Raw genomic sequence first — 25,964 nt, 5'->3', positions numbered from 1 at the left:
CCTATTGTTCTTGAATAATTTACTTTATGGTTGTTTTAACTGGTTAATGTTCTTTTAGTTGCATTGTTTTGCATAATTTGTTACCTTTTATGGTGGATGATAATTAGTGTATATGGTGAAGGCTTATATATATTTCTGTGTTCTTGTGCTATTTTGGATGCATTTTTTTGTTTAATTTTATTTAATAATTTTTATGCTTTATGTTACATTAATTGTTGAAAGCATCTTTGTTTTTTAATTATTTGGTTGTTTGAAATTTATTTTATTGTTTAATTTAAATAATGAAGTTAGAGGATTAATTAGTTTATGTAGACTTTAATTGTACGTGTTGTGTTAATTGAATAGCGTTACTATATTATTTTGTAATATTGTCTTTATTGTTTGTGCCATTAGTGTAGACGATGTTGTGTGTATCGATATGTGAGATGTTTTAAATATTTATTCATAGGTAAGAATATTTTTGTTTAGGATATTTGTGCTTTCAATATTAGTAGAAATGGATATTTTTATCTGCCATACTTTAGTCGTCGATATATGTGTTGTTGGTAAATAAGTATAGGATAGCAAGAATTTTGTAAATAATATATTTTTGGAGATTTTTTATGAATCAATATTGTTTTCATCGATGTTGTCATTGATCCCACATTCCTCACCTACATCATTGTAAGTTTCTAAGTAGTTCCTTATCACATTCTGCAAGGTGCCTTAGTTCTTACAATGTGATATAATATAAACATGTTCCATTGGAAATGCGCATTTATGTATTGATAGATTAGCCTGCCCTTGAAAGTAGGTTCACTTTCTTCCTTATCTTTATCTGACCTCTGCTACTGACAAAGTGTGCTTGCGTCACTAACATTACTTAAAGTTACAGAGATTAGAAGTGTTGAAAATGGTCTCTTATCTGGGCATTTGAGAAGATTTTTATCTCATATCTCACTCAAACCTTCTTATCAGGCTGTGAAGGTTGTGTGAGGGGCACCCACAGCAGTATATTAGGGACCCTCTTGACTCTGCTCTTCACAGCTGAAAACCTGAGGCTTAGATTCATTCTGATACTTTGGACAGAAGTGAGAGCCATGAAGTTGCTGCTGCTCCTGGGGCTGGTGTCCCTCTCTAAGTGTGTGGTCAGGTGAGTAGTCACCAAAAAGCTTATTTTTGCAGAGTATTCTGCAGAAGAAAGATTGAGGTATTCAGTTCCAAAGCACAGACTGAAAACTGGGTCACAGAGACTGACATAGAGGGGGCCCTCAGAAGTTGTTCAACTAAGGGCAGATTGAAAGGGGATTTGGCCATGGCTGTGCTGTGACATTTCTGTATTGCTGATCAGATATCCATGAAATATGTAGGGTGAGAACACTTATGTTGTATACATAAGATACTTTCTGTATAGCAATGCATGACAGTTCATTTGGAACTTCTAATCTGAGTGAGTTGCAGGTGCTACTATTTTCATTTTAATTGCTATCATATGATGATTGATCATACTTGGAAGAATACGTGGCATAGTTAGTCTTTTGTATTATACACACCACGGCTCAGATTTACTAAAAATCATGCAACGTGGCATAGCAAGTAAAGTTCATTGGCTGCATTGCATGAACATACGGGAGCAGAGCCGTTCCCTATCTACTAAGAGGTGATGCTGCTCTGCCTTTGCCAGGCCCAGGGGCACTTTTAGCTGCCATGTGCAGATACAGACACCCTTGCACCATAGTGCAAAGGTGCATGTGTTGTGGTGAGCATAGATTTGAACAGGGGGTCCCTTCTAGCACAAATGCAAAGTGGAAAAAACAAAGATAAATGAACAATTTTCTATATTGGCAAAAATCTCTGTCTACAATGCTTTGTCCATAGGGATATATGTCAACACCCATAATTGGTTGCATGGCAAAGCCCATGCACCACCCATTTCATGCCACCTTTACTCAAACTAATTCAAAGAAAAGAATTGTGCAGCTTTGCATTACTTTTGATTATTATCCAAAGCAAATCAAGATTTGTGTTGAATTATAAATCCAACACTATATTTTGTGACAGGTTTGTGTTTTACAGCACATCCTCAAAGCAGTGCAGTGATCTAAAGTGTTGGTTTGTTTGCAAAACACTCGACACCCAGACCTGACAGCTGATCTACAGTGTATAGTGATACTTCTTGTGTACTTGTCAGGCAGCAATTCATGTCCCCAAAAAAATATTGAATGCAAAATGTTTATGAATGAAGCCTTTGCATTTCTGAAATGTGCCCTAAGTAGTGAGTCTGGGAATAGTGCTTATTAGTAAAGCTCCGAATCTGGGGTTACCCATACTTCAAGTGATTTAGACAGCCTTTTCCAAAATGTGTCAAGAGCTGACAAAACTAAATTGATAAAAATAAATGTTCTACTCTGCTATATTCCCACACTTGTCCTGATAAAAGCAGTACTCACTTGTGTGCTGGACCTATCACCTACAACTTGAAGAGGATGAAAAAGCAATGTGGAGACATCAAGGCTTTATTTACAAGCCCCTTGCACCGCCTAAAAGTGTGACATCGGTGGTGCAAGGGACTTGTAAATTAGCCCCAAAAATGTTTGCCTTGCAAATTGACTTATTCGAGTGATGTGTGTAGCTGTGGTACTTGGGCCTGTTTTAGAGCAACACCCAGGGACACCTACTTACTCGTGACATTTCTGAAAACTGGATTCCTAGAAGAGTGCAAAGTGAAGCAAACCCTCTACATTACTACCCACAAAACCCTGTAAAAGTCAAACTTTGGATACAATCCTACTTTCATCACATTTCTGTGACACAATATTTCGAAAATGACCTCTGCACTGCTGATCAGAGCAGAGGTAGGTGTTTTTTGTTGCTCATAACCCCTGCACGGCTGCACTGCTGATCAGAGCAGAGGAAGGTACTTTGTGTGTCCATAACCCCTTTACCCCTGCACGGCTGATCTGACCAGAGGAGGTTGCTTTGTGTGTCCATGACCCTTGTACCCCTGCACTGCTGATCTGAGCAGAGGAAGGTGCTTTGTGAGTCCATAACCCTTGTACCTCTGCACTGCTGATCTGAGCGGAGGAGGTTGCTTTGTGTGGCCCATACACTGCATCAAACAGTCTTTGGGTATTTGTCAATGTCATGTTTTTTTCCACCTCGTAGTTCCAAGTGGCACCATCATGAACCTGCACCTCACTGTTGACACCTATCTGAAGTCCCTTGAAAACCCTGATGGAAAATAACCCTGTTATCAAGAGAGATCCTTATACCTATATAAGCCCATCACTTCTTAAAGGGAATCCTTGGTTGCGTGTGGTGCTCCTGTCCAGTCTGTCTTCGACTTATTGTGTTTTCCTTCCCCTCAGGATCTCTCTGACGAAAGGGAAATCCCTCCGGGATCATCTGAGGGAAGAGGGGAGGCTGAGGGATTACTTGAAGACGTACGAAGAAGTGGCCAGTAAATTCTCACAGACCGAGGACGCTGTGGTCACCTATGAGTCAATGTGGAATTACTTGGATGTGAGTAAAATAGACCATTTCAGCCATAAAACCCCTTCCTTATAAGGGCTGTCTGGAACCTGCCATGATTGCATGCATGCATCTTTTTCTTGTGGACCCTATGAACTGTAGTGTCTGCCCATACACAATGAAAGGCCCAGAGGTGTCTCAGAACTTTGGGGAAGAGATGAGGGTAGAGGTGATTTACTTGTCTGTCCATTGTACCCTTGTGTTTATAGGAGGCGGTAAAGATGATCAGGAGGAGCAGATGGGTGTGTGGTGGTGGGGGTGGGCCTGTGTGGGATGGGGGTGAGTGTGTGGTGTGGTGAGTGTGTGGTGTGGTGGTGTGTGTGTGTGTGTGTGTGTGTGTGTGGTGAGTGTGTGGTATGGTGGTGTGTGTGTGTGTGTGTGTGTGGTGGGTTGTCAATGAAGGTGCAGGCTGCACTTATAATACATCTGCATGAAAAGTGACATTAACTCCATGTGTGGCTGTTCATTGATCATTTTGAACACTTTTGGATCATAACACTCTGTACTTCCATGAATGTAGGGTACCTGTCTGGTGTTCTTGCAGACAGAAGAGCAAAGAGGCTAAAAAGTGTTTGGCAGACTATATAATGCAAACCAAAGTCTGCTTGGAATCTGGGTGCAGTCAAAGTCAGTAGGGACCCACAGGAATGGGGAGGGCAAAAGGCAGCAAGTCTGCTCCTGCAGTCCTTTTCCTGGATCCCAGCAGCCCCTGGGACAGAGATTCCGAGCCAAACCTTGAGGTGCAGCGCCACACAGGGTTTGGTCTGAGAGGGCTGAAAATACGTCTTGCTCAGACCAGGGAGTATGTGGGGATTTCTCCAGCCCGGCTGCTGAATGCAGCCATGTTGGAGAAACCTAAGTGCGCATGTTTGTTTTTGTTGGCCTGAGACAGCTGCCCACACACAAACGAGCACTTTGGGAGTGTTGAAGAACTCCTTCTTCACACTCCCATGCCCCGCCCCTCCATGCACAAGCTAGCAAACAAAAAATAAAACCATGCTTGAGCATTGTTTTATCTTTCATTTGCTGGCTCTGCGCCAGACAGTGGGGCTACCCTCCTCCGCCATTGCAGAGGAGCCGCCACTGCTCTTCTCTGCAGTAACCCTCCCTAGCGATCCTTCGAAAATCTGTATTGAGTATAATTCTCTTTGGGATGGGGCTATTACTCAAAGATGTATTAAAACATAATTTAAGCCTGAGTAATGACATCACCTCTACTTACAGTTCAGCATGAATGACATCGTGGAGAAGTGTGGCTCACTGGTTAGAGGAGGCAGACCCTGAAGCAGAGGTCAGACCCGGGACCAGGGTTCAATTCCCGACGCGGCAGGGTCTTGAGCCCAAATATCCACGGACTCGATAATTCTCGTTTCGGTGCCTACTCGAATCACGGGTTCACACTCTGCAGCTCTGGGCATTAGCCTGCTTAATCTCCACTACGGCCCCCCCGCGGCGGGATGCCTGGCTTTCACCTTGGGGAAGCCAGGACGGGTTCCCAAGGCAAGCGCCGAGATGCCTACGGGTAATCGAGCGCTATATAAGAACGCATAATAATAATTAAAATTAAAAACCCTGGCCACTGTTCCCACCTTTTTTCTTTACAAGAATTTGAAAATAAGCAAAATATAATAGCGTCAGATCTGTGCATACCTCAGCTTGCACAGGGCACTTGCCTCAATGCTACATCTTGCAATATTAGGGTGGGGTTCAGAGTGAGGACACAGATGTTCCAAAGAGAACAGTGACCTGGGCCATCAGGACGTTAGTAAACCCCCTGTCATTGGTCACTCTCAGGGGGTGAAGGCAGGTACAGAGTGCCTCCGCCAGGAAGAACAGCATCTCTGAGAAGAAGCAGTTTGGTGCACTAATACCTGTTTGCGCTGACCTTACACCTGCGCATTGTCCGTCGTGGAATGTGAGGCACAGGGACATCCGCCGAAAATGCACTATTTGCCAGAATTATGTGAATAATGATGGGGGATGTTGTGAACCTCAGAATGTTGTGACTTTACTTAAAGATAGAAGGAAACCTCATTGAGCCCATTTACAAGTTTTAGAACAAATGGGCACATGCATCATTCTAAATACCGATCGCAAAGGGGCAGATTCACTGAATCTGTCCCTTTGCGACCGGTGTTTTTGCATTTGGGATGCATCAACCCAAATGCAAATTTGCAATTTAAGTAATCGCAAAATTTGTGATTACTTATATTGCGAATGCATTTAGGGAATCGCAAATAGAGATTCCCTAAATGCAATGCATCATACAATTTTAAATCGCGATTTGGCAATTAGGGGCCGCTCATTACCATCAGTGTGAAGTTGATGGTAATTTGTGAAAACTTTGAAAAATGCACTGAAGGTCAATTTTCAAGGTTAAATGTTACACACACACATGCCCTTGGGAAATGTGTGTGCGCGAAACATGTGATCACATGGCAATTTCAGGGGTGCATCAGGGTGTCCTTTTGGCACCCTTGCACTCTTGAAATTTCATGCGCAATTTGGAAGTACCTATTTGGTGCACATGCAATTCCCATTTTTTCCTATGCGTATCTAGGCCCATAGGAATGAATGGGAAGCTATTCCCTAAATGTGATTCGCAATTTGCGAGTTGCAATTAAAGAATGTGTAGGAATCACAATTTTTGTTTGTGATTCATACATGCATAGGAATTGTGATTCCTTAAAAATCGAAAATTAGGAATCGCAATTCCTCACGGTGATGGATATGGCCCTAAGTGTGTGCATTGCGGGTGTGAGAGTAGAATATAAACACATGAAAGGGTCGCAATTCTGCAAATTGTAATTTATTTTCCCTTAATTCTCCTTCAGGTGGTCTATTATGGCACAATCACCATTGGGACTCCACCTCAGGCCTTTAGGGTGATGTTTGACACGGGCTCCTCCAATCTCTGGGTACCGTCCACAGACTGCAAGAGTCCTGCCTGCAGTAAGTATGTGTATGAACATTGAATTGACAATGGTGAGCTGCAACATCTCTCACAAAGCCTGCTGTACTGTGAATCCCTCACTTTTTGTCACTCTTTTTCATTGTGACTCCTTGAAAATGCAGATACAATCAAACACACACGCATGCACACACCCACACACACAAACACCCACACACACACACACCCACACACACAAACACCCACACATGCACACACACAAACACGCACACACACACACACAAACACCCACACAAGCACACCCACTCGCACACACACAAACACGCACACACACACACACATATAAGTGCACACATACACACACACACCGAAGCACACACACATGCACACACCCACACATGCACACTCACACATATAAGCACACACACCCACGCAGACACACACACAGACACACAAGGGCACACATGCACACACCCACACATGCGTGCACACACTCACACATGCATGCACACACACACAAGTTCACACACACATGCACAAACATGTAAATGTAAATGTGTTGTACTTGTAAAGCGCACGGCTGCCTCAGCAACGGGGCATCCCGGCGCTGTACTCATACCGCTGTGGAACCCTTCCTGGCTTTTCCCTGTGAAATGTCCACTCCTGGGCACCCCCAAGGTGAAGCCAGGCATCCCAGCGCTGTTGGGGCCGTTGTGGAGATTAAGCAAGCTATTGCCCAGAGTTGCAGCGTGGGACCCATGATTAGAATAGGCACCGAAGCGAGAATTGTCAGGTCCGAGGAAATTAAGCCCAAGTCCTGCCGAGGCGGGAATTGAACCCTGGTCCCGGGCTAGACCTCTGCATCAGGGTATGCCGCTCTAACCATTGAGCCACACTTCTCCACATGTGCGCACACAGTCACTTATGCATGCACACACATGCATGCACACACACAAATGCATACCCACACATGCACACTCACACATATAAGCACACACACTCAAGCAGACACACACACAGACACACAAGCACACACATGCACACACCCACACATGCACACTCACAAATATAAGCACACATACCCACGCAGACACACACACAGAGACACAAGCACACACATGCACACACCCACACATGCACATACATGCGCACACATACTTACACATGCATGCACACAGACACACAAGTTCACACACACATGCACACACATGCATGTACACACACACATGCACACCCACACACACACACACCCACAAATGTACATACACACATGCACATACATTTCCTGTAGCGGAATTAGAAACAATTTAAGTTTTGCTTCATGCTGTCTTCAACCTGGCAGCCGGCCCAACAATGAAACACACATGCATGCATGCGCACACGCACAATTTAAGATTTGTTGTGTGCTTTCTTCTACCCAGCACCTGGCTTAACAATAGGATACTACACACACATCTGTACTCAGGCACACATACACACAATCACGCACTCATGCAGACATTCTATGTAACATAATTAAAATCAATTCACACTAGCAGATCAATGGGGTGGATAAATAACATTTAGCCCCAACACGAGGATTGTTGTTCAGGAGTGTCCACTAGAAGGTACTTATGCATCAACAATGTTCACTTGAAGGCCTTGGAGCGAAGAGTGCTCTCGGAGGCCAGTGGGGATAGAGGGATGTCTTTTACCTTGAAGGGTGAACACTGGTCTCTCGTAACAGGTTCCTCTTGCATTAGCAATACTAGCTAGCTGGTGTATTACAAGAATGTTCACACCAACAAAATGTGGGTGCATAACTCACATACAAAGAGTTTTCAAAGGCATTGGGGAGAGGAGTTGACCTAATGGCTAGGGCGATCGACCTCGAATCTGGGGAACCCGGTTCGAGTCTCGGCAATGACGCTAAACATCCTGTGATTCTGGGAAAATCACTTAATCTCCCCGGGCCTATCCAAAATGAATGTGTCCTCATGTAATGCAACTGGTGCTATGCAAAGAGCTCTGATACCCGATTCGGGTCAAGTTCGCGCTTTATGAAACACTGAAAAAATAATAATAATCTAAGGGTCAGAAAGGGATTTGCCACAGCCCAACCTGTATTTAGGACTGTACATTAATAACTTAGTAGTCACTTTAGAAGAATCACCATCCTCAGGATTGCTACTAGAGAATGTATTGATTAGGTACCTGCTCTACGCAGATGGCCTTGCCCGCTCACTTAAAGCTCTAAAAAAGAGATTTCCATTGCACAGTACTGCAGCATAAAGTGCCTGAAAATAAAGTACCACCAGTCCAAGGCAATGGTCTTCAGAAAAATCATAGGTGAAATAATAACAAAAAACAGTTTCTGGTAAAGGAGGACATCTAATTAATTACCCCTAGGGCCAAATTTATGAAGGTTTTGCATTGAACTAGTGCCACGCAGGGGGGCGCAAGAGCAACACCAATCCTAAGTGAGATGTGTCATGCCTGCATTGCTTGATACATCTGGAGTAACACAACATACATCTCTGCGTTGCGTTACTCTGCCCCAGGGAGACACTCCATGGGTGGAGCGTGGGTGTTCACACGCCTCCACCCTTGGATTTTGCTGCATTTCCAGATTTACAATCAGTGGTAGACCTGGGAATGCTCCACATTTTATACCTCCCCTGTTAAGGCATAGCAGGGAGACATATATTTATTTCTCCTTATGTCTCCCTCTTTCTACCTGTGCTTCCTTCTGCAGCACATATCAAAAGAGGAAAATGCTTGTGCGGATTATTTTTGTGCCGAAAGATGTCCCTGCCCTCAACGCAGGCACCGTTGAACCATGACGCCAGTGTGTCTGCATTGACGATAGGCAGCCAAGAGTGAGCCAGCACTAGGAAAGGACAGGAATGTGCATTATAATGTTACATATGGTTCATTCCTGCAAAGAGAGAGGGGGATCAGCGAGGGAGACAGAGACAAATAGAGGCATAGAAAGATTGGGCTTGAGAAAGAAAAAGATAAAAAAGACGTAGCGAGAGTAAGAGGTAGAGAACAAAGTGTGATGGCCGCAAACAAGCACCAAAGTTCAAGAGAATACCAAATGTATGACTTTGTTTGAATGGTAACATTATGACCACGCCTCACCTCAGTCCTTGGTGACTGTGTGCATCCAGCTTAGTGCACAGTTTCTTGACTTAGTGGCCTGATTACAATCTTGGCGGATGGGTTACAGCATCACAACGGTGATGGATAGCCAAGCGGATGGGATTCATATTTTGGCGTTTGGAATATCAGTTACCGTTGTGACAGAGTAACCCATCCTTCAGGATTGTAATCAGGCCTCAGTGGTGCAAACTTTCAACACTCCTGACTGCCTTCCTTCTCCTGCTCTACACAGTTATCAGCATTTGCACCACCCTTGCACCCTGAATCCTATTACAGTACATTATGCATTTCATTTTTCGAATTCCAACTTAAATGTTTATATTGTCTATCTTTTATTGATTTTAGTATTTAATGATCTCTGGCTAATCAGTGATATTTAACAATTCTGTATAATTTGACATATTGCATGAATTTTATGGACGTATGTATGGATAAAAAAACTTTTTGTTATATGGATTTCAATAAAATAAAATATATTGTAATATTTGAATAATTCCATAAACTCTACTTACTACTACACTGTGGTTAGTGCAAAATCAGGAGACTGGCTTCCACAGCTATGGTGATCAAACTCTGTACAAGGTTACAGGCACAGCCAGGAAAAAGGCATTACCAGATTGGTTATTTTAAGCACCATTCGGTGCCTTTCTCAAAGCTGTCCCTTACCCCATGTCCCATCCCCAAAGTTTGGAGGGGGTTGGTTTATGGCTGCAAAGCTCTCTTGCCACTTTCTGGTGCATTCAAGATATCTTGTGGCTTCAATTCCTTCTACACAAACACACCTTTATTTGTCAGTAGAGACAGGGAGATGCTTCCTCGTAGGCTTAGAGCCTGTGTTCACAGCTGGAGTTCAAGAGATGGTGGATGCTTTGTATGTATTGATATAATATTTGTAATGCGCGACTATCACTCCAAGGGAGCATCATGGCGGCAAGCGGGATACTATAGAATGCTCAGAAAGATAATGCAGAGCTCAGAGAAGTGAAAGGCACAGGGAGTCTGTGGCTCCAAAACTCCATGTTTTAGGGATTTCCTGAAGATTAGTCTTAATAAATGAATCGCGGGGTGGCCAGGGAGTAGATTCCAGGCTTTGGCACCGAGAACGGCTATCGATTCCTCCCCTTTGTATTGCATCTGGAAGGTGGAGGTTTAAGAAGATTTGCTGATGAGGATCTAAGGAGGCGTGTCGTCCCATAAGGCATAAACCTAGCCATTAGGTATTTAGCTCCTGATGCTCTATAAGCTCTAAAGGTCATTACCAAGATCATAAATAGCACTTGTTTATGGACGGGTAACCAGTGAAGTAACTTTAGGGCTACTGAGGCAGAGGACGGCTTGGTAAGGCATGCTGCTGCATGATCGACTGTCTGAAGTTTTTTTAGGATGGACTTGTTTATGCCTGCTTACAGGCTATTACAGTAGTCCAGTCTAGAAGTAATTAGGGCCACTGCCCCAGTCTTTCTCGCCATACACAGGAGTAATACAAAGAACTACTTCCAAGGTTCTTGACTACATCCATCGTGTTAGAGGGGAGGAGTATCCTTGGGCCACCATGAGCTAGGAAGGAAAATGTTGGACTTTCCTAGTAGCATGATCTCAGTGTTTGGGTATTACATCTCAGGTGATTACAATGCATCCAGTGAAAGACCTCTGTGAGACATAGTTAGACAATCCTTCTACATTGGTAGAGAGTGTGTCTAACACTAGAATTAATTGAGTATTATCAGCATGAGAGATGTTTTCAATATTAAAAGATGATATAGATTATATAAGGGGAGCCATGTATACTTAAACAGCCCTGGACTTGGGGTAGGAATCCTGCAGGACACCAGAATGCAAACGATTCTCTGTTGACTGGTAGTGTCCCAGAGTGACTCCTCGCCTCTGGTTGGTAAGGAATGACTTCAGCCAGGCTGGGCCAGGTGGAAAATGCCGCAGGTCTTCAGACGGTACACCAGCATGTCATGGGAGACGGCATGAAATGCGGATAATAAATCTAATAGAATCAGCACTGTATATTTCCGTCATCCAAGGCAAATTTGAGGGTCTCCATAGTGTGTAATAGTGCATAATCCGTAGAAACCCAATTGGCTCGGATGCAGAATATTAGCCTCTTCTAAGAAAGAAGTCAGTTGATTATCGCCTAATTTCTCAGTCACTTTACTGAGGCAAGGAAGTAGGAAAATGGGTCGGATGTTAGAGAGGGTAGTAGGATTGGTTACATGGTTTTTTGCAGGGGTTTGACTGCTGCGATTTTCCAGGTCCGAGGGCACTTCTGCAAAGCAGAGTGAGGAATGTATTATTTGATTAATGACTGGGTTGACAATCTCTATAATAGTGTGTAGTACCTCCATGGGGCAGGGGTCAAAGGGGAATCCTGCCTTGCAAGCGAGAATTGCTTGGCGTGAGTGTTCCACGCTAATGGTGTAAACTGATCGAAGAATCAGTCTATCATTCTGGGATTCTGAAGGGGATATCATCCTAAAATCAGTTTTTACATTTTTTATTTTCTTTGAAAAAAAATTAGCAATTTGATTACAGAGGGTCTGTGATGGGGGATATCATGTTCAATTATTTTAGGGTGTGTAAATGATTTCACAATTTTCAAAATAGTTTTTGAGTCAAGCGTAAGTAGTTAGTATAGTGGACTTTCTTTTCTACTTTAATTTGTTGATGGTAGGCTTTGAGAGCCATTCTGCATTGTATTAGCTCCTCTTATTTACAACCTCTTCGCCATCTACACTCTAGCTGTCTACAATGCAGATGCAACTCTGTCAGCTTTTGTGTATACAAACGGGTGAGACTTTGGTAGTTAATTTCTGTTTTGAAGGGACTGGAGGGACAAAGGTATGATTAAGCGTAGACATCCAGGAGTTAAAGTGCTGTGTGTCTAATGTTGGAGTCCTTGATAGGATGGGCCTTGGATCAAGTGCGTCAGTGCCGAGGTCCGGATCAGCTTGCATTTCATTCCATTTATGCACAGTTTTGGGGATGACCGAATTGGGTCCCAAATGGGTATTAGTGCTCTGACGTCTTATCTCAGAGGGGATTTAATTGTGGTCTGGCCATGATAAGGTAACTGGAGAGTTAACCTTAAGAGTACCAAGGTTTGAGAAAATCCCATTAGGCGTTTGTCCAGCACAAGGTGTGGAGGGAGATACCCACTGATCTAGTCCCAGGATCTCTAAGGTATCTAAGAAATGTATAACTCTGCGTTCGTTATTACAGTCTAAATGAAGGGTAAGATCCCCGAGTAGGGTGAAGTTCAAATATCTAAGAGTGGGAGGGCTTAGGTGTCTAAGAAGCGTAGATTTGGAACTGGTGGGCGACAGATCAAAGATCCAGAGAAGGAGGCTGAACATTCAACTTGTGAGCAGAAGCCAAGACTTTCCGCACCTTTAGGACATGTAAGTCTGAATGTAGAGCATTTGAGCGTAATGTGATTTATTATAGTGACCCTTCTCTCGTGATTCACGTCTATCTTGTCTATGTCTTGGCATATCAAGATTCTAGATATGGCCTCTCTATTAACAGTCATTCTGGGGCTACTTTTACGGTGGTCATCTGCTATAGACCACCGGGGACCTTCAGCAACCAGCAACAAAAATCGCTACTCGATACCTTTTCCAACATGGCAACATCCCACAATAAACTGATTATCTTTGGCGACTTTAATCTAAGGCCGAATGGCACCTTAGATACTGGGCTGCATAATCTTTTGCTTTCCTGTGAAAGTGTGGGTCTCCATCAATTAGTTAGGGAATCCACTCATAGAGCAGGGCATCGGCTTGACCTTATCTTCTCAGTCCCACAGCTAGTACACCTGGGTGAAATCTTGCCCATGGGCTGGACTGATCATTCCCTTCTTAAATTCTATATTAACAGCAAGGGGGTTAGAACGCCGGTACATGGCACTTCCTCTGAATTTAAGTACAGAGACTGGAGAGCGCTCGAGAGGCTAAGAACTACGGATGCTGTGTTCAAGGTGGATGACAGCTTTTCCCCGAACCGTCAAGTCGATGACAACTACGAGGCCTTATGTCTCAGGATTACCAAGAGGGTTGACTCTATTGCTCCACCTAAAACATGCAAGCATAAGGGCAGAGTGTCGTCTCCGTGGTTTAATGACTCTCTAAAGGCTCTTAAACTTGCCTGTAAACAGGCAGAAAGGAAGCGAAGGCAGGGTTATTCCGATGCCAGCAGACTGCTCTGGAAAACTAAACTCTCCGAATATAAAGCCTTGATTCAGAAATCTAAATCTGATTATTTCTGTTCCACAACCTGCACCGCTGCAAATAGCTCCAAAAGCCTTTTTCAGATTCTGAACAATCTTACTCACCCTGACTGCTCAAAAAAATCGACCCTCCCCACACAGGCCCTTTGCGACAATCTTGCTCTGTTTTTCAAGGAAAAAATAGAAGTCATCATTCGCAACTTGAGCACCTCCCCTACTCTGTTCTGCCCCCCTTCTTTGGGGGAAGGGGATATAGACATTGGTGCCGGGAACCCAGGATGGCAACCTGTGGACTGTCTGCTGGAGCTTCCTCCTATTACAGAGGCGGACTTCGACAGAATGGCTCGTGGTATCTCATCTGGATCGCCTCTGGATCCTATCCCCCATAATATCTGGAAAGCTTCCGGAGAGGAACTCTTTCCTACTCTACGCAGGATTTGTAATCAATCCCTGCTTAGTGGCACTATTCCTGCTTCTTGGAAACAGGCTCTTGTTTCTCCACTGCTAAAAAAACCTTCTTTAAACCCAGAGTGCCTACAGAACTATAGACCCATCTCCTTGCTACCGTTCCCTGCAAAAATTGCGGAACGTTGGGTGAGCTCATGTCTCTCCAAACATTTGGAGCAGCATCGATTTCTGGATGAAATACAATTCGGCTTCCGCCCAGCCCACGGTACCGAAACTGCCCTACTTACTGCTATGGAGGACCTTCGAATGCGTGCAGACAGGTGTCAGGCAGTAGCTCTGATTCTGCTGGACCTGTCTGCCGCATTTGATATGGTAGATCATGGGATTCTATTGGAGAGACTGAGGGAGGCTGGGGTGGGGGGCACTGCCTTGCACTGGTTTTGCTCCTTCCTACGGAATAGGAAGCAGGCTGTATCCCTTCCTCCGTTTCAATCTGCCTTCTCCCCGGTGTCTCATGGGGTGCCTCAAGGCTCGTCCATCAGCCCGATTTTATTTAACGTTTATCTAAAACCATTGATCACGTTGATAAAGTCTTACAGGCTAAAGGCCATCAATTATGCAGACGACACTCAACTCATCCTATCCTGGGAGGGTGAGGAATCGATTCCTTTGGAATCCTTTCATGAGTGTCTACGAGACATGGCTGGCTGGCTACATAACAACTCACTACAGTTTAACGCCTCCAAAACTGAGGTTTTGTTTCTGGGCCGGAAGTCGAATCCCTCGCCCTTTCCCAGTGGATTTTTGGCCCCCAGAATCCTCGGAAAAATCTCAGCCGGTTACCACTGTTCGCAATCTGCGTCTTATGATGGACAACAAACTAAGCATGGAAGCCCAGGTTGTGAAAACAGTGTCCACCTGTTCGGCCCTCATTCAGTCCTTACGTAAGATCTTGCCACTACTTCACTTACAGGCCCGGGCTTTAATAGTGAGGTGTACTATTCTAAGTCGCCTCGACTACTGCAATGCGCTGCTACTCGAGTCTCCAGCCCTGCTGCTAGACAGACTCAAAGGAGTACAATCTTCCGCTGCTAAACTGGCTCTTGGCTGGCCTAGGAGATCCTCGGCCACAGCGGCGATGGCCGAACTCCATTGGCTCCCGTTGAAACAATGAGTGGCCTTTAAATCCCTCTGCCTCGTCTTCAAAGCCATGCATGGATCTGGGCTCAGATCTCTGCAAGCCATGTTTGACTGGTATTCCCCATCCAGAGCACTTCGTTCTACAACGGCATGTCTTGTAAAAGTGCCGAGATTTTAAAAAGTTAGGACCGGAGGCAGATCTTTCGGAGTTGCGGCCGCTAAACTCTGGAACAGTATGCCCCAAGACATCCGTCAAACGAAAGAACTCCTTCCTTTTAGGAAACGGGTCAAAACTTGGCTGTTTCCAAAGTGTTAACTCGATGGTCAACGCACTGCTTGTTCTTCCCCGTGCTTCCCCCCCTCTGGTGATATCTCAGCGCCAGGATGCCTGTAAGGCGACAGCTGCGCTATACAAATGTTTTAAATAAATAAATAAAAAAAATTCTAATTCCAGGGAGGAGGGCATGGACGATGCCCAGACGGCTTCTTAAGCCATGTTTCCATGACAAAAAGTCAGTCTAGGTTGTGTTTCTAAGTAGATTCCATCATTTTTAATGTTTGCCAGTTCACTCTCTTGTTACCAGCACAGTTTCACTAGGGGTAAGGGTTGAGCTTTTCACAATGGTGCACTAGAGCTGGAGAACAAAAACTGATCTCAGCCATCGGTTCAAAGCAGGGACTCAGTCAAGGTTTCACAAAAGAGAATGAAGACCACCAATGGGAGGCATGAGCTGGAGTGAGAGCCCCAGCACCTTTCCATTGAAAGAGAGCGTGGCAAATGGTCAATTGTGGTATAATTCAAATGTTCTTAGCTGATACGTGATCTTATCTTCCATGTCGTTAAGCATTAAACACTTGTGTATCCGCAGACAATCACTGGCGTTTCGATTCAGCCAGTTCTTCAACATTCAAGTCTAACAATGTACAGAGTGTCCTTCCTTATGGCATGGGAAGCGTGTCCGGAGTCCTGGCCAATGACACTGTCCAGGTAAGTGGACTGGAGAATGTGCATGAGTTTTGCAGACTTTGACCATGTTTGAGATACACATGAGACAGAGAACAGAAACCAGGGTATCACTAGGGCTGTTTGTTTTTTATTAAGGAAGGTGTCCCTTCCTACACAAAAACATCATCCTTGCAACGCCGGCACACTTGAACCATGGTGCAAAGGTGTCTGGGATGGCGCATGGCATCCAAATGTGCGCCAGCGCAGGGGAGATCTCCGAGAAATGTCAAATTAATGTACATGTGACGCATCCCTCTGCTTTGAAAGTAACACAGAACAGCACAGCCAAATGGCTTGCGGCACAGTGCTGTGTTACTTCCTTGTAAATATGGCCCCTAGTCCCTGCTTTACAAGTCATCTACTTGATGATAGCGGCTACTTTGAGAAAATGTCCACCAGGAAGATGAAAGCCAGGGTACACTGACTCTTTTGCCTGTCATATTTGGTAACTCTCCTGCTACAGTGCCTCAGAGTCCAATGTGAAGATAAAGGGATGGACCTGGTTTGGCTCTTCAAAGGGCCACCTTCAAAATGAACCTTTAAGCTGACTGGAGAGGTGATTGAAAGCCATCAGGGTAATCTTAGAGTGCACAAGCTGAGGCTTGTACCCATAGTAGGTGCCGATATGTTCTAACAGAAGAGAACAGAGACAAAAAAACATTCGGCTGTAGGTGTGGTGGCACAAGCCGGATAATGCAGATTTAATGATCTTAACACGCTCCCTCTAGCAACTGTTTCTATAGGTTCCACCAGGGCATAGATCCCAGAAATCACACATTAGCACAGATGAACATACTTGTTCGGCTTAAAATATGTGGGCAATTTAAAACGTAGTGCATCTAGGGAGATGAGTCACGTTGTAAAGCCCTGCTTCACATTATGCCTGCACCTTGGACAATGAATGCAGGGTGGGCGTTCCCATACTGGAAAGCTTCGTAAAAGTGACGCAGTGAAATCTACAAGATTCCACTGCGTCACTTCTAGGATGCCAACGCGTCAAAACTTACACCTGCTTGAAACAGGCATAAGGAGAGACGCAGTGTAGTGGTGTAAAGGTTTCTCAGGGTGGCACAGGAAAAGTGATGCATCTCTACAGATGCGTCACTTTCTTGTAAATCTGCCCCTCAATATTGGGGCTTATTTACAAGCCCCTTGCGCCACCTGTATGTCACTTTTCTCATGTTAAAAATGAGGCAAAAGTGGCGCAAGAGGCATGTATACCAGCCCCATAGTGTTTATTAACAAGCATATATTATTTTCACTATATTAAAAGTAGAAGCAGGCTTTGGGTTTTTGTGCCCCCAAGCAGCAGAGGTATATAAATTGAGGCAGGGGGGTTTGAGGCTCTCGCTAATCATGATACACTTTAGTTTTATGATTCATCAATTCTATTGAGACTGAATTCCTAATTTCTACTGAATTGTTGCAATCCTATTTTGTGATCCATAATACCTGCTTCCTTTGCATCTTCATTTGATGCTTCAACCTGATTCTTTCTGCTGGTGTCAGAGTAGAGAAGTTCCCTCCTTTGCAAATTAATTATCTCCAACATAGATTTCTCGCCTCAGGTGTTTGCAGATGGGTGTAATACCTGTGATGCCTTTACTTGTCCTCACATCTGTAATTCATGAAACCAATCCTAACCATTGTCTATTACATGCAGATAACCTCTCTAAAGACACCTGGGTCATTCAGGAGTCACCCACCGCTTTTTCCTTCCTTTGTCCTCATGAATTCTTAGCGAACTTTCTTGAAAAAATGTAAATCCTGAAATAGACAATAGACAATGGAGACCTCACTGAGAATATGTTTACCCTTTAATGTTCTAGAAGGAGACTCTTAATCTCAAAACCTGACGCTTGGCATCATCTACCTTTCTGCCTTCTTAAGCCTGACCCAAGTTAGCGAAGGGGATGGGATCAAGGATTCCTGTTTTCAATGTCTGGATGCCTCATGGCTGGGGGTTTCATCAACCATTCAAACAAGGGGGCCCCTGAGGCAGATATGAGGCAGAGAGAGCAGGGGAACAATCAAAGAGAAATCAAAAGAGACACTCTGTTGAATCTTTATGAAGAGAGATGCATAACGCTGAACAACGTTCTAAGCGATAAGCGGCATAAAGGTAATGTCCAATGCAAATATAGTTTAATACTTGAGAGGTGGATCAGACGCTTAAAAAAACATCCGAGCAGGATCGCGGCTTGTACATATCCGAGACGCCAAGCACTTTCCCTTAATGCCTCATATCGCTTAGAACTTTGTTCCGCATTATGCATCTCTCTTCCTGAAGATTCGGCTGAGCCCATTATCCTCTGGACAGTCACATGCTGGCCTTATTTTGGAGCCCTTCATGCATTATGTATTAATTTGCGTAATCTCTCTGTCTGCCCTTCAAAGACTTGGGCAGTCGCTCTGGAAATCTAACCCAGGTGCTTCATATTTCCTTTGCTTGCACTCGAACCTGTCGCCCTGACGAAGGTGTGACCCAAATGTGGGTCTGACACCGAAACGCGCATTGGCGCTGGAGCCCTTGTGCCTCCCTTGTTGGCATCTCCCCCTTGGATAAAAAATCAGACTATGGACTGTATCAGTGCTTTACAGTGACAACCAACTGATCTTGGATTTTCCTTATCACCCTAGACTATCTGATTTTTCTATTGTTGTGAATCTTTTCTTGGATTAATTGATTGTGTAAGGCACCATTTATTGCATTGTTATCTGACGGAACGTTTGAGTATGTTTGAGTGAGTGTTTGACTGTTTTTTTCAAATATTGTGTTTGTGTGGGTTAGGATGATTGTAGAGTTTGTGGAAATGTATTGTCTTTTATGTTTTTCTTACTATGTTGACCAGAAAATCTAAATAAATATGATATCCCTAACTCACAAGTATTCCTTATTATAATTAGGATGGGTACCCTGTTCAGGACTCCTTTTTGTCTATATCAGTGACCTATAGCACTTCATAAAGAATTTTCAGGCAGAGTGTCTCTTTTGATTGCTCTTTGGGGGTTTATCAAGCGGTGTGTTAGAAGGGATGTCCTGTCTTACTCACTAGGTTACATTTCATGTACCTGCTTTTTCTTTTCTTTAATGAAGGTATTCACATATTAAATTACAAAGATAAGTCTGAACATTTTCTGATTTCTTTCTCCTTTGAGATTGGAACTCTTGTGGTCACCAACCAGGCCTTTACTTTGACCTCTGCTGAAGACAACGTCTTTGCCAATTTTCCTTTTGATGGCATCCTGGGACTGTCATATCCCGATATGTTTGGTGATGGAACGACCACAGTATACGACAACATGTGGAAGCAGGGTTTGATCCCCGATGACCTTTTCTCTATCTACCTGAGCAGGTAGGTGACGTTTCCTATGGTAATAAGAAAAGGTTGAACAGAGTAAGATGTCAATCATGTGTCTTATCCTGCAGCCCTCATTACGAAGTCGCACTATCAAACATATACCAAAACCACCCAAATACTTAAAGAGCATTTCCATAACACAATGAACCTACCTCATACACATCTCACTAACTATGACACACCCTCAAACTACAGAACACACACTTCAACTCATGCTTGTTAATGCTCCCTCTACAGTACTCCAGAGAGCAAATATCACAGACCTCATCACCTCTCACAAGATAGAGACCCTCTTCAGAAGCATGGTTCGATCTCACATCCTTCCGCGTCCTTCTTCCCACAGGCTACATCATCCATCATGTGCACTGTACACTTAAGAAGGAAAGAGGCTTTGCTGTCATTCATTAGTCATCCTAGTTCTCCACCCTCGGCTAGTAAGTGACGCACAGATACATGGAGCTGCTGCTATGTCATTTCCCACTCTCTGCAACTGAAAACTCCACCTTCCATCTCACCTACAGGCCTCCCAAGCAGAACAAGGCCTTCATTGATAAATTCTCACATCAATTCACCACCTCACCCATCCAACATGCTGGTATCACCTACCAGACAACACAAGCTCAAAGCAAACAAGAGGCACCCTCTTCAGCCTGATTGACGTACTAAATGTGGTGCTGCATTTTACACAACCAACGACTCAAACACTATATCCTCAACCTCGTCTTCTCAACATCACCAATATTCCAATGCAAACTTCCCTTATCCCTGAGTTGGACCGACCACTTTGCCATGCCTCTTTCTATTGTCAACATCCTACCAACAAACGTAGGTCAATACAAAAGATAAGATCAAACTTTCTGATCCTTCAAAGACATATCCAGCTAATATGTGAACTCATCTCTCACTCCTCAGTGTCTGGGGCCACCACCCGTCTAAACAACTTCAACACTTTTTTGTAAAACTCTGAACATCCAAACCCCCAATTAAAAACCCACACGTGCAAGTCAGAGCCTTCAGCTCCGTGATACTATAAACACCTTGCTGGCAATAAATGATCTATCTGCAGACAAAAAAGAAAATGGAGGAAATGCGTACTTTCTGATGACCTCATGGTACTAAAGTCCCTCCGTGCACACACAGATGGCTCATCGCATCTGCCAAAGCATGGTACTATTCCACCACCATCACTGAAGCCACGAACAGAAGCAGAACTCTTTTCAAGACAATCAAGCATTGATAAACCCCCTGCTGGACCCACCTATTCACCACTCCATCGAAAAGTGGAATGCCATCAACCTATCCTCCAGTGCAAAGTACAAAAGATCCAACAGCACATCAATGACACCAAGCCTGATTCAACTCTTACATCTGTCCCTCACACTGGTCAACCTTCAAAGCGCTCTATGTTGCACTTTACACTGATATACTCAATGTCTCAGAGCAACTTCTTATGAAAATTATATCGTACCCTCATCCTTCATCAAAGCTGTCTCTGGAGATGCTGCCTCACCTTTGGTCACCATTGTCAATGCCTCCCTCACTCCAGGTATCTTCGCAGATGCTCTCAAGACTCATAAAGGAATCCTACACTGGACCCGATGACCCCCCATCTACTATCCCATCCCTCACCTAGTGTTCATCAGCAAGATGTTTGTTAAAACAGTTAATGTTCAACTCTAGTATTAGAATAATGGTTACAACCTCCTGCATGGCTCTTGGAAATGACCATCATTTGCACAGTATTTCCTCAGGATTTTGCCCTACCAGTTTTTCTTGGCCGTAGAACTCTGTGCACTTTACCCCTGCTAACCTGAGGTAAAGTGTTGTGCTCCACTCCCCCTCAACATGAAGAAATTGGCATCCCTCGATTAGTATGTTTAACTACCTACAAGTCCTTAGCATACAAAACCAGGATGCAAACGGGGCCTGTAAGATAAATGTCACCGGTGGACTGCAGCACCTATTGTGCCGTTCACTACAGTGAAAATATAAACATGACCGCAGACCTCTCAAAAATGGGCTGGCTGTCCAGGTTTCAACTGCCCGCAAATTCAACATGCCAAAATAACCCCTTTTGAAAGGCCTACACAATCCATATAAATATTAGTAAGTTATTACTAAGTAGGCCTTGCTTTCCGTAAGGCATGGTGCATGGTATTTGAAAGTAGGAATGTTAAACATGTCCTTACAGCGAAAGAGCCCTAAAGGCTATTTTCACTGTGGCAGGGTTGGCTGTTCCACTGGAAAGCATTAAGATGCAATATTAAATGTAGTAATGTTATCTGTGCCTAGGAAAGGGCAACAAGGTTCATGTTTTTACAATTATGTATTACAAGCCCAATTAATAGGTGAAGTCTGATTTATAATAAATATTTTAAAACTTTAGAAAGTTAGCATTTACCTGCCTAAAGTCTCTAGACACCCATTTGCTTGGTCTTCCAGCTATCACCCATGGGCTGAACAGATGTTTGATGAAGGATGAACATGGTCCCAGGGCTCAGAAATAAAGCCTTGGGTGTGTGGAGGTGCTCTGTTTCTCTGGCTGACCATCTGGGCAGTGCAAAGGTACTTAATTACCTTCAAAGAAGCCTGCTCTGTCACAGGGAGAAGTAGTTAACATTTGGGCCTGTCATCTTCCACAATCCCACTAGCCAGTCGAGCACAAGTCCCAATGGGTGAAAAGCTGCTCTCAGAACTGGTTTAGACTGACCACAGGGTAGGGGTTGCTCATTTCCCTGCACATGCCTCTGAGGCGGGCAAAAGAGCTCTGCACAGGGGAGAAATGTTTCTGTGATGTTGGTTTTGTGAAGGGCGAGGCACACGGGACGTGTTGCAAAGCTAAATAGGGCAAGCCTAGCACACCTTTTCGCCATTGGATTGGGGATGGACGGGAGTTTTCCCAACCCACAGGCCGGCTGGTATGTAGAATAAATGGGGCATCTCCTGTAACCTCCATGGAACACATTTATGGACTGAGGAAAAACAAAAGAGTTATTTGACGCACTGTTCCCTCGAGAACAGTGTCTCCCCAGAGCACCCAGTGCCAAGTTCAGTAAATAGTTCCAAAACGTGTAAACAAAGTTCAATATATCCTTTTAATTATTCATTTTTGGTTCATATCATGATTATTCTCATGTTCTGATAACATTTGGCCCGGTGGCCCAATGCATTTCGGGCTTTAGCTCCAATCCAAAGGAGCCCAGAGACCGGTGGTGATCCAAAATGGTCAAAGCAATGCACGATCCCTACGGTCGGTTCAATTACAATCACCGGAAAAACTTATCGCTGTGCAGACAACACATTACTTGCGACGGCCGGAGATAAGCACTGACACAGTAGAGAAAATTCAAATCCGAAAGAATCAGGTGCACCCGCATATACGCATAGGGTGGCCCCTTGACGCTATACTCCACATGGGGGAGTGTTTCTTGAAGAAGTGTGCCAATTAATACAAGAAATTAGAGTGACTACCGACTTCGTTTTCACGGACTGTTGAAGTCCTGATAAACATAACGAGAAGATAGTGTTTTGAGCACTTATTTATACTAAAAAACACTTAAAACGACTTTATTGTACCGTCTTTGAAGTCTCGAAACAATAAGGAGAAGATACCGGTTTTGAATACACATATACAGCGATAAGTTTTTCCGGTGATTGTAATTGAACCGATCGTAGGGATCGTGCATTCCTTTGACCATTTGGATCACCACCGGTCTCTGGGCTCCTGTGGATTGGAGTTATCCGGTTTTTGGCAAACATTGAAAACTTAAGGATAAAGTTTCTTAAGGATTGTACACGTCCTCTGAAGAAGGGCTAAAGCCCGAAATGCATTGGGCCACCGGGCCAAATGTTATCAGAACATGAGAATAATCATGATATGAACCAAAAATGAATAATTAAAAGGATATATTGAACTTTGTTTACACGTTTTGGAACTATTTACTGAACTTGGCACTGAGTGCTCTGGGGAGACACTGTTCTCGAGGGAACAGTGCGTCAAATAGTTGTTTCAAACCCAGGTACAGGGGGCTCAACCCCACGGGCACCACCCACCTATACAGACTCTTGATTACATTTGGTTACAAAAGGGAGTGCGTATCCCAACAACCGTTTTGGCTGAAAAACAAAAGAGGACTTTACCTGCAGTCTGTGACATGAGAAGAACCAAGAAGACTGGATCTACTCTCAGTCTTGTACCCAAGGCCAGACTCCGAGGTTCATATTGCTTACCTTATGTTTCTGCTACAGAGACCCAACAAGAAGCCTAATTTGCAATTTTCTAGCTGACCAGTTCAACCTGGATCTGTCAGAGACCCTGCTGCTTGAATCATGAACCTCAATTGCTTCCCCAAGGTCCTGGACCCTTGGCTGGTGTCGAAGTATACCACTACTAATACATCCTGAAACATTTTGGAACCACAGCTCTCCAGAGGATCTGGACAAACCTGTCATGCTGATCTGACGAAGGTGCCTTTTTGCTGGACCAAAGATTTAGGTTGCTTCTACTCCGCAACAGGAAATATGATTAAGGGGGTCATCGCGGAGAAGGTATCCAGCTTTTTAAGCAGTCTTGGGCTACATGCTGAACATTGCCGGATGGGAAAAATCTGAACTCCAAAAAAGTAACTGAGGGCCTATTTCATAGTTTGTCGGATGGCCCGTTTTTTTCCAGGCCATTGAGTAAATAACACTGTTGCCCAGAATTAGGTGCCATGCTTCAAATTTAGAAATCACTGCCAAGCTAGCGGTAATTTCTTTAGCACTGCTAGGAACCGCTGTCAAGGCAATTCCTGTCCATGCACTTTACAGTTTGATGTGGGGCTCGGTTATCATGATGGAGCCTTGCACCAAACTGTTTTCTTTTCAAAAAGAAAATTTCAATTGGGATTTTCTGTTTAAAAATAGAAAAATGCCCTCTCAGTGGGCGTCATCTCCCCTGGCGAGGGAGGCATCTCGTCTTTTTTACTATTCCCTCCACCTGGGTTTGCCTGCCAGTGATGGACAAAAAAACAGTTATATGTCTGCCCATCCTAATAGGGTGGACTGACATAAAGCCAATTCTCTGGCAGCACTTGCTCCATTGGAGAAATTTCGTTACAGTGGTATTGGATTAGTCAAGATGTGGTAAAACTACAGTCTGTCCTCATTTAAATCAGGTGGGAGGACCAAAATATAAATTAGTCTCTAAGTCCAAAGGAAGAAATCTTGGCTAAGTCCAGGGACAAAAATATCTGGACAGCAAGCGACCTTCCCTGCTCATGAAATTCAAATTTCTCCCGCTCAGAGCTCTTTTGCCAAATGTCAACAGCTTCACTGAGACCGTGCCAGTGGATATCTAATGATATGATGCCCTCTTTGCTTCAGCATGCTGTTGGAGCACTGACAGAATTAAGACAACAGGAATATCGAGGTACACAAATATCGTGTACAGAATATCGATGTCAAGGAAGTACAAAAATATAGAAAACAAAATATCATTGTTTAAAATATCGATGTTCAAAATATTTTTTTTTAAATGTCTTAAAAATAATATAAAATAAATTAAATAAATATAATGAATAAAAACATAGTTAAAATGATTAAAAAATATAAATAATAAATGTAAATTATAAAATGTTAGAAAAATAATACAATTTATAACTACATATTTATATATGTATATATATATTTATATATTGCCACACACTCCGAATTCCTTGAATCAGAAAAATAGAATTCAAAATAATATATATATATATCTACACCCATGTAGCATAAATATAAACATACAATTTATATATTTAATAAATTAAAATATTATAATAATTATTTAATTTTAAAACAATATTTTACACTACTTTACTAAAACAGTAGGGGAATTGTTGGATAGCGTAGCGGATACAATTACTATTCCCACCTCAGGGAATGTAAAAGTATGAAAAGTGTTGGATAGCGGAGTGGAATCATTTACAACTCCTGCTCCAGGAAGAGCAACAGTAAGGAAAGTGTTGGATTGCAGAAGGGAATAATTTACTATTCCCACTCCAGCAAGTGCAACAGTAGGGAAAGTGTTGGATAGCGGAGAGGATAAAATTACTATTCCCACTCCAGCAAGTGCAACACTAGGAACGTGTAGGATAGCGGAGGGGAATAATTTACAATTCCTACTCCAGCAAGTCCAACAGTACGGAAAGTGTTGGATAGCGGAGGGGATAAAATGACTATTCCCACTCCAAAGAGTGCAACAGTAGGGAAAGTGTTGAATAGCGG

At 43.6% G+C, this 25,964-nt stretch overlaps 1 protein-coding gene across 1 annotated transcript in view; it reads left to right on the top strand.

Annotated features, from left to right (window-relative positions):
- The first annotated feature begins 1,038 nt into the window (after positions 1–1,038).
- The window catches only part of LOC144772153 (pepsin A-like), a 54,768-nt gene continuing 29,842 nt past the window's right edge, over positions 1,039–25,964 (top strand). Inside the window, exons 1-5 of the mRNA XM_078656301.1 lie at positions 1,039–1,132; positions 3,348–3,501; positions 6,345–6,462; positions 16,217–16,335; positions 19,513–19,709. Of these exons, the coding sequence (XP_078512427.1) occupies positions 1,080–1,132; positions 3,348–3,501; positions 6,345–6,462; positions 16,217–16,335; positions 19,513–19,709 (641 nt within the window). The 5' untranslated portion in view covers positions 1,039–1,079. The remainder of the gene's footprint in view (positions 1,133–3,347; positions 3,502–6,344; positions 6,463–16,216; positions 16,336–19,512; positions 19,710–25,964) is intronic.

The sequence above is a fragment of the Lissotriton helveticus genome, chromosome 8, assembly GCF_964261635.1.
Source record: "Lissotriton helveticus chromosome 8, aLisHel1.1, whole genome shotgun sequence".
NCBI classification, from domain to species: domain Eukaryota; kingdom Metazoa; phylum Chordata; class Amphibia; order Caudata; family Salamandridae; genus Lissotriton; species Lissotriton helveticus.
The sequence above is the reverse complement of the archived record's forward strand: the minus strand, read 5'-3'. Positions and strand labels throughout refer to the sequence as shown.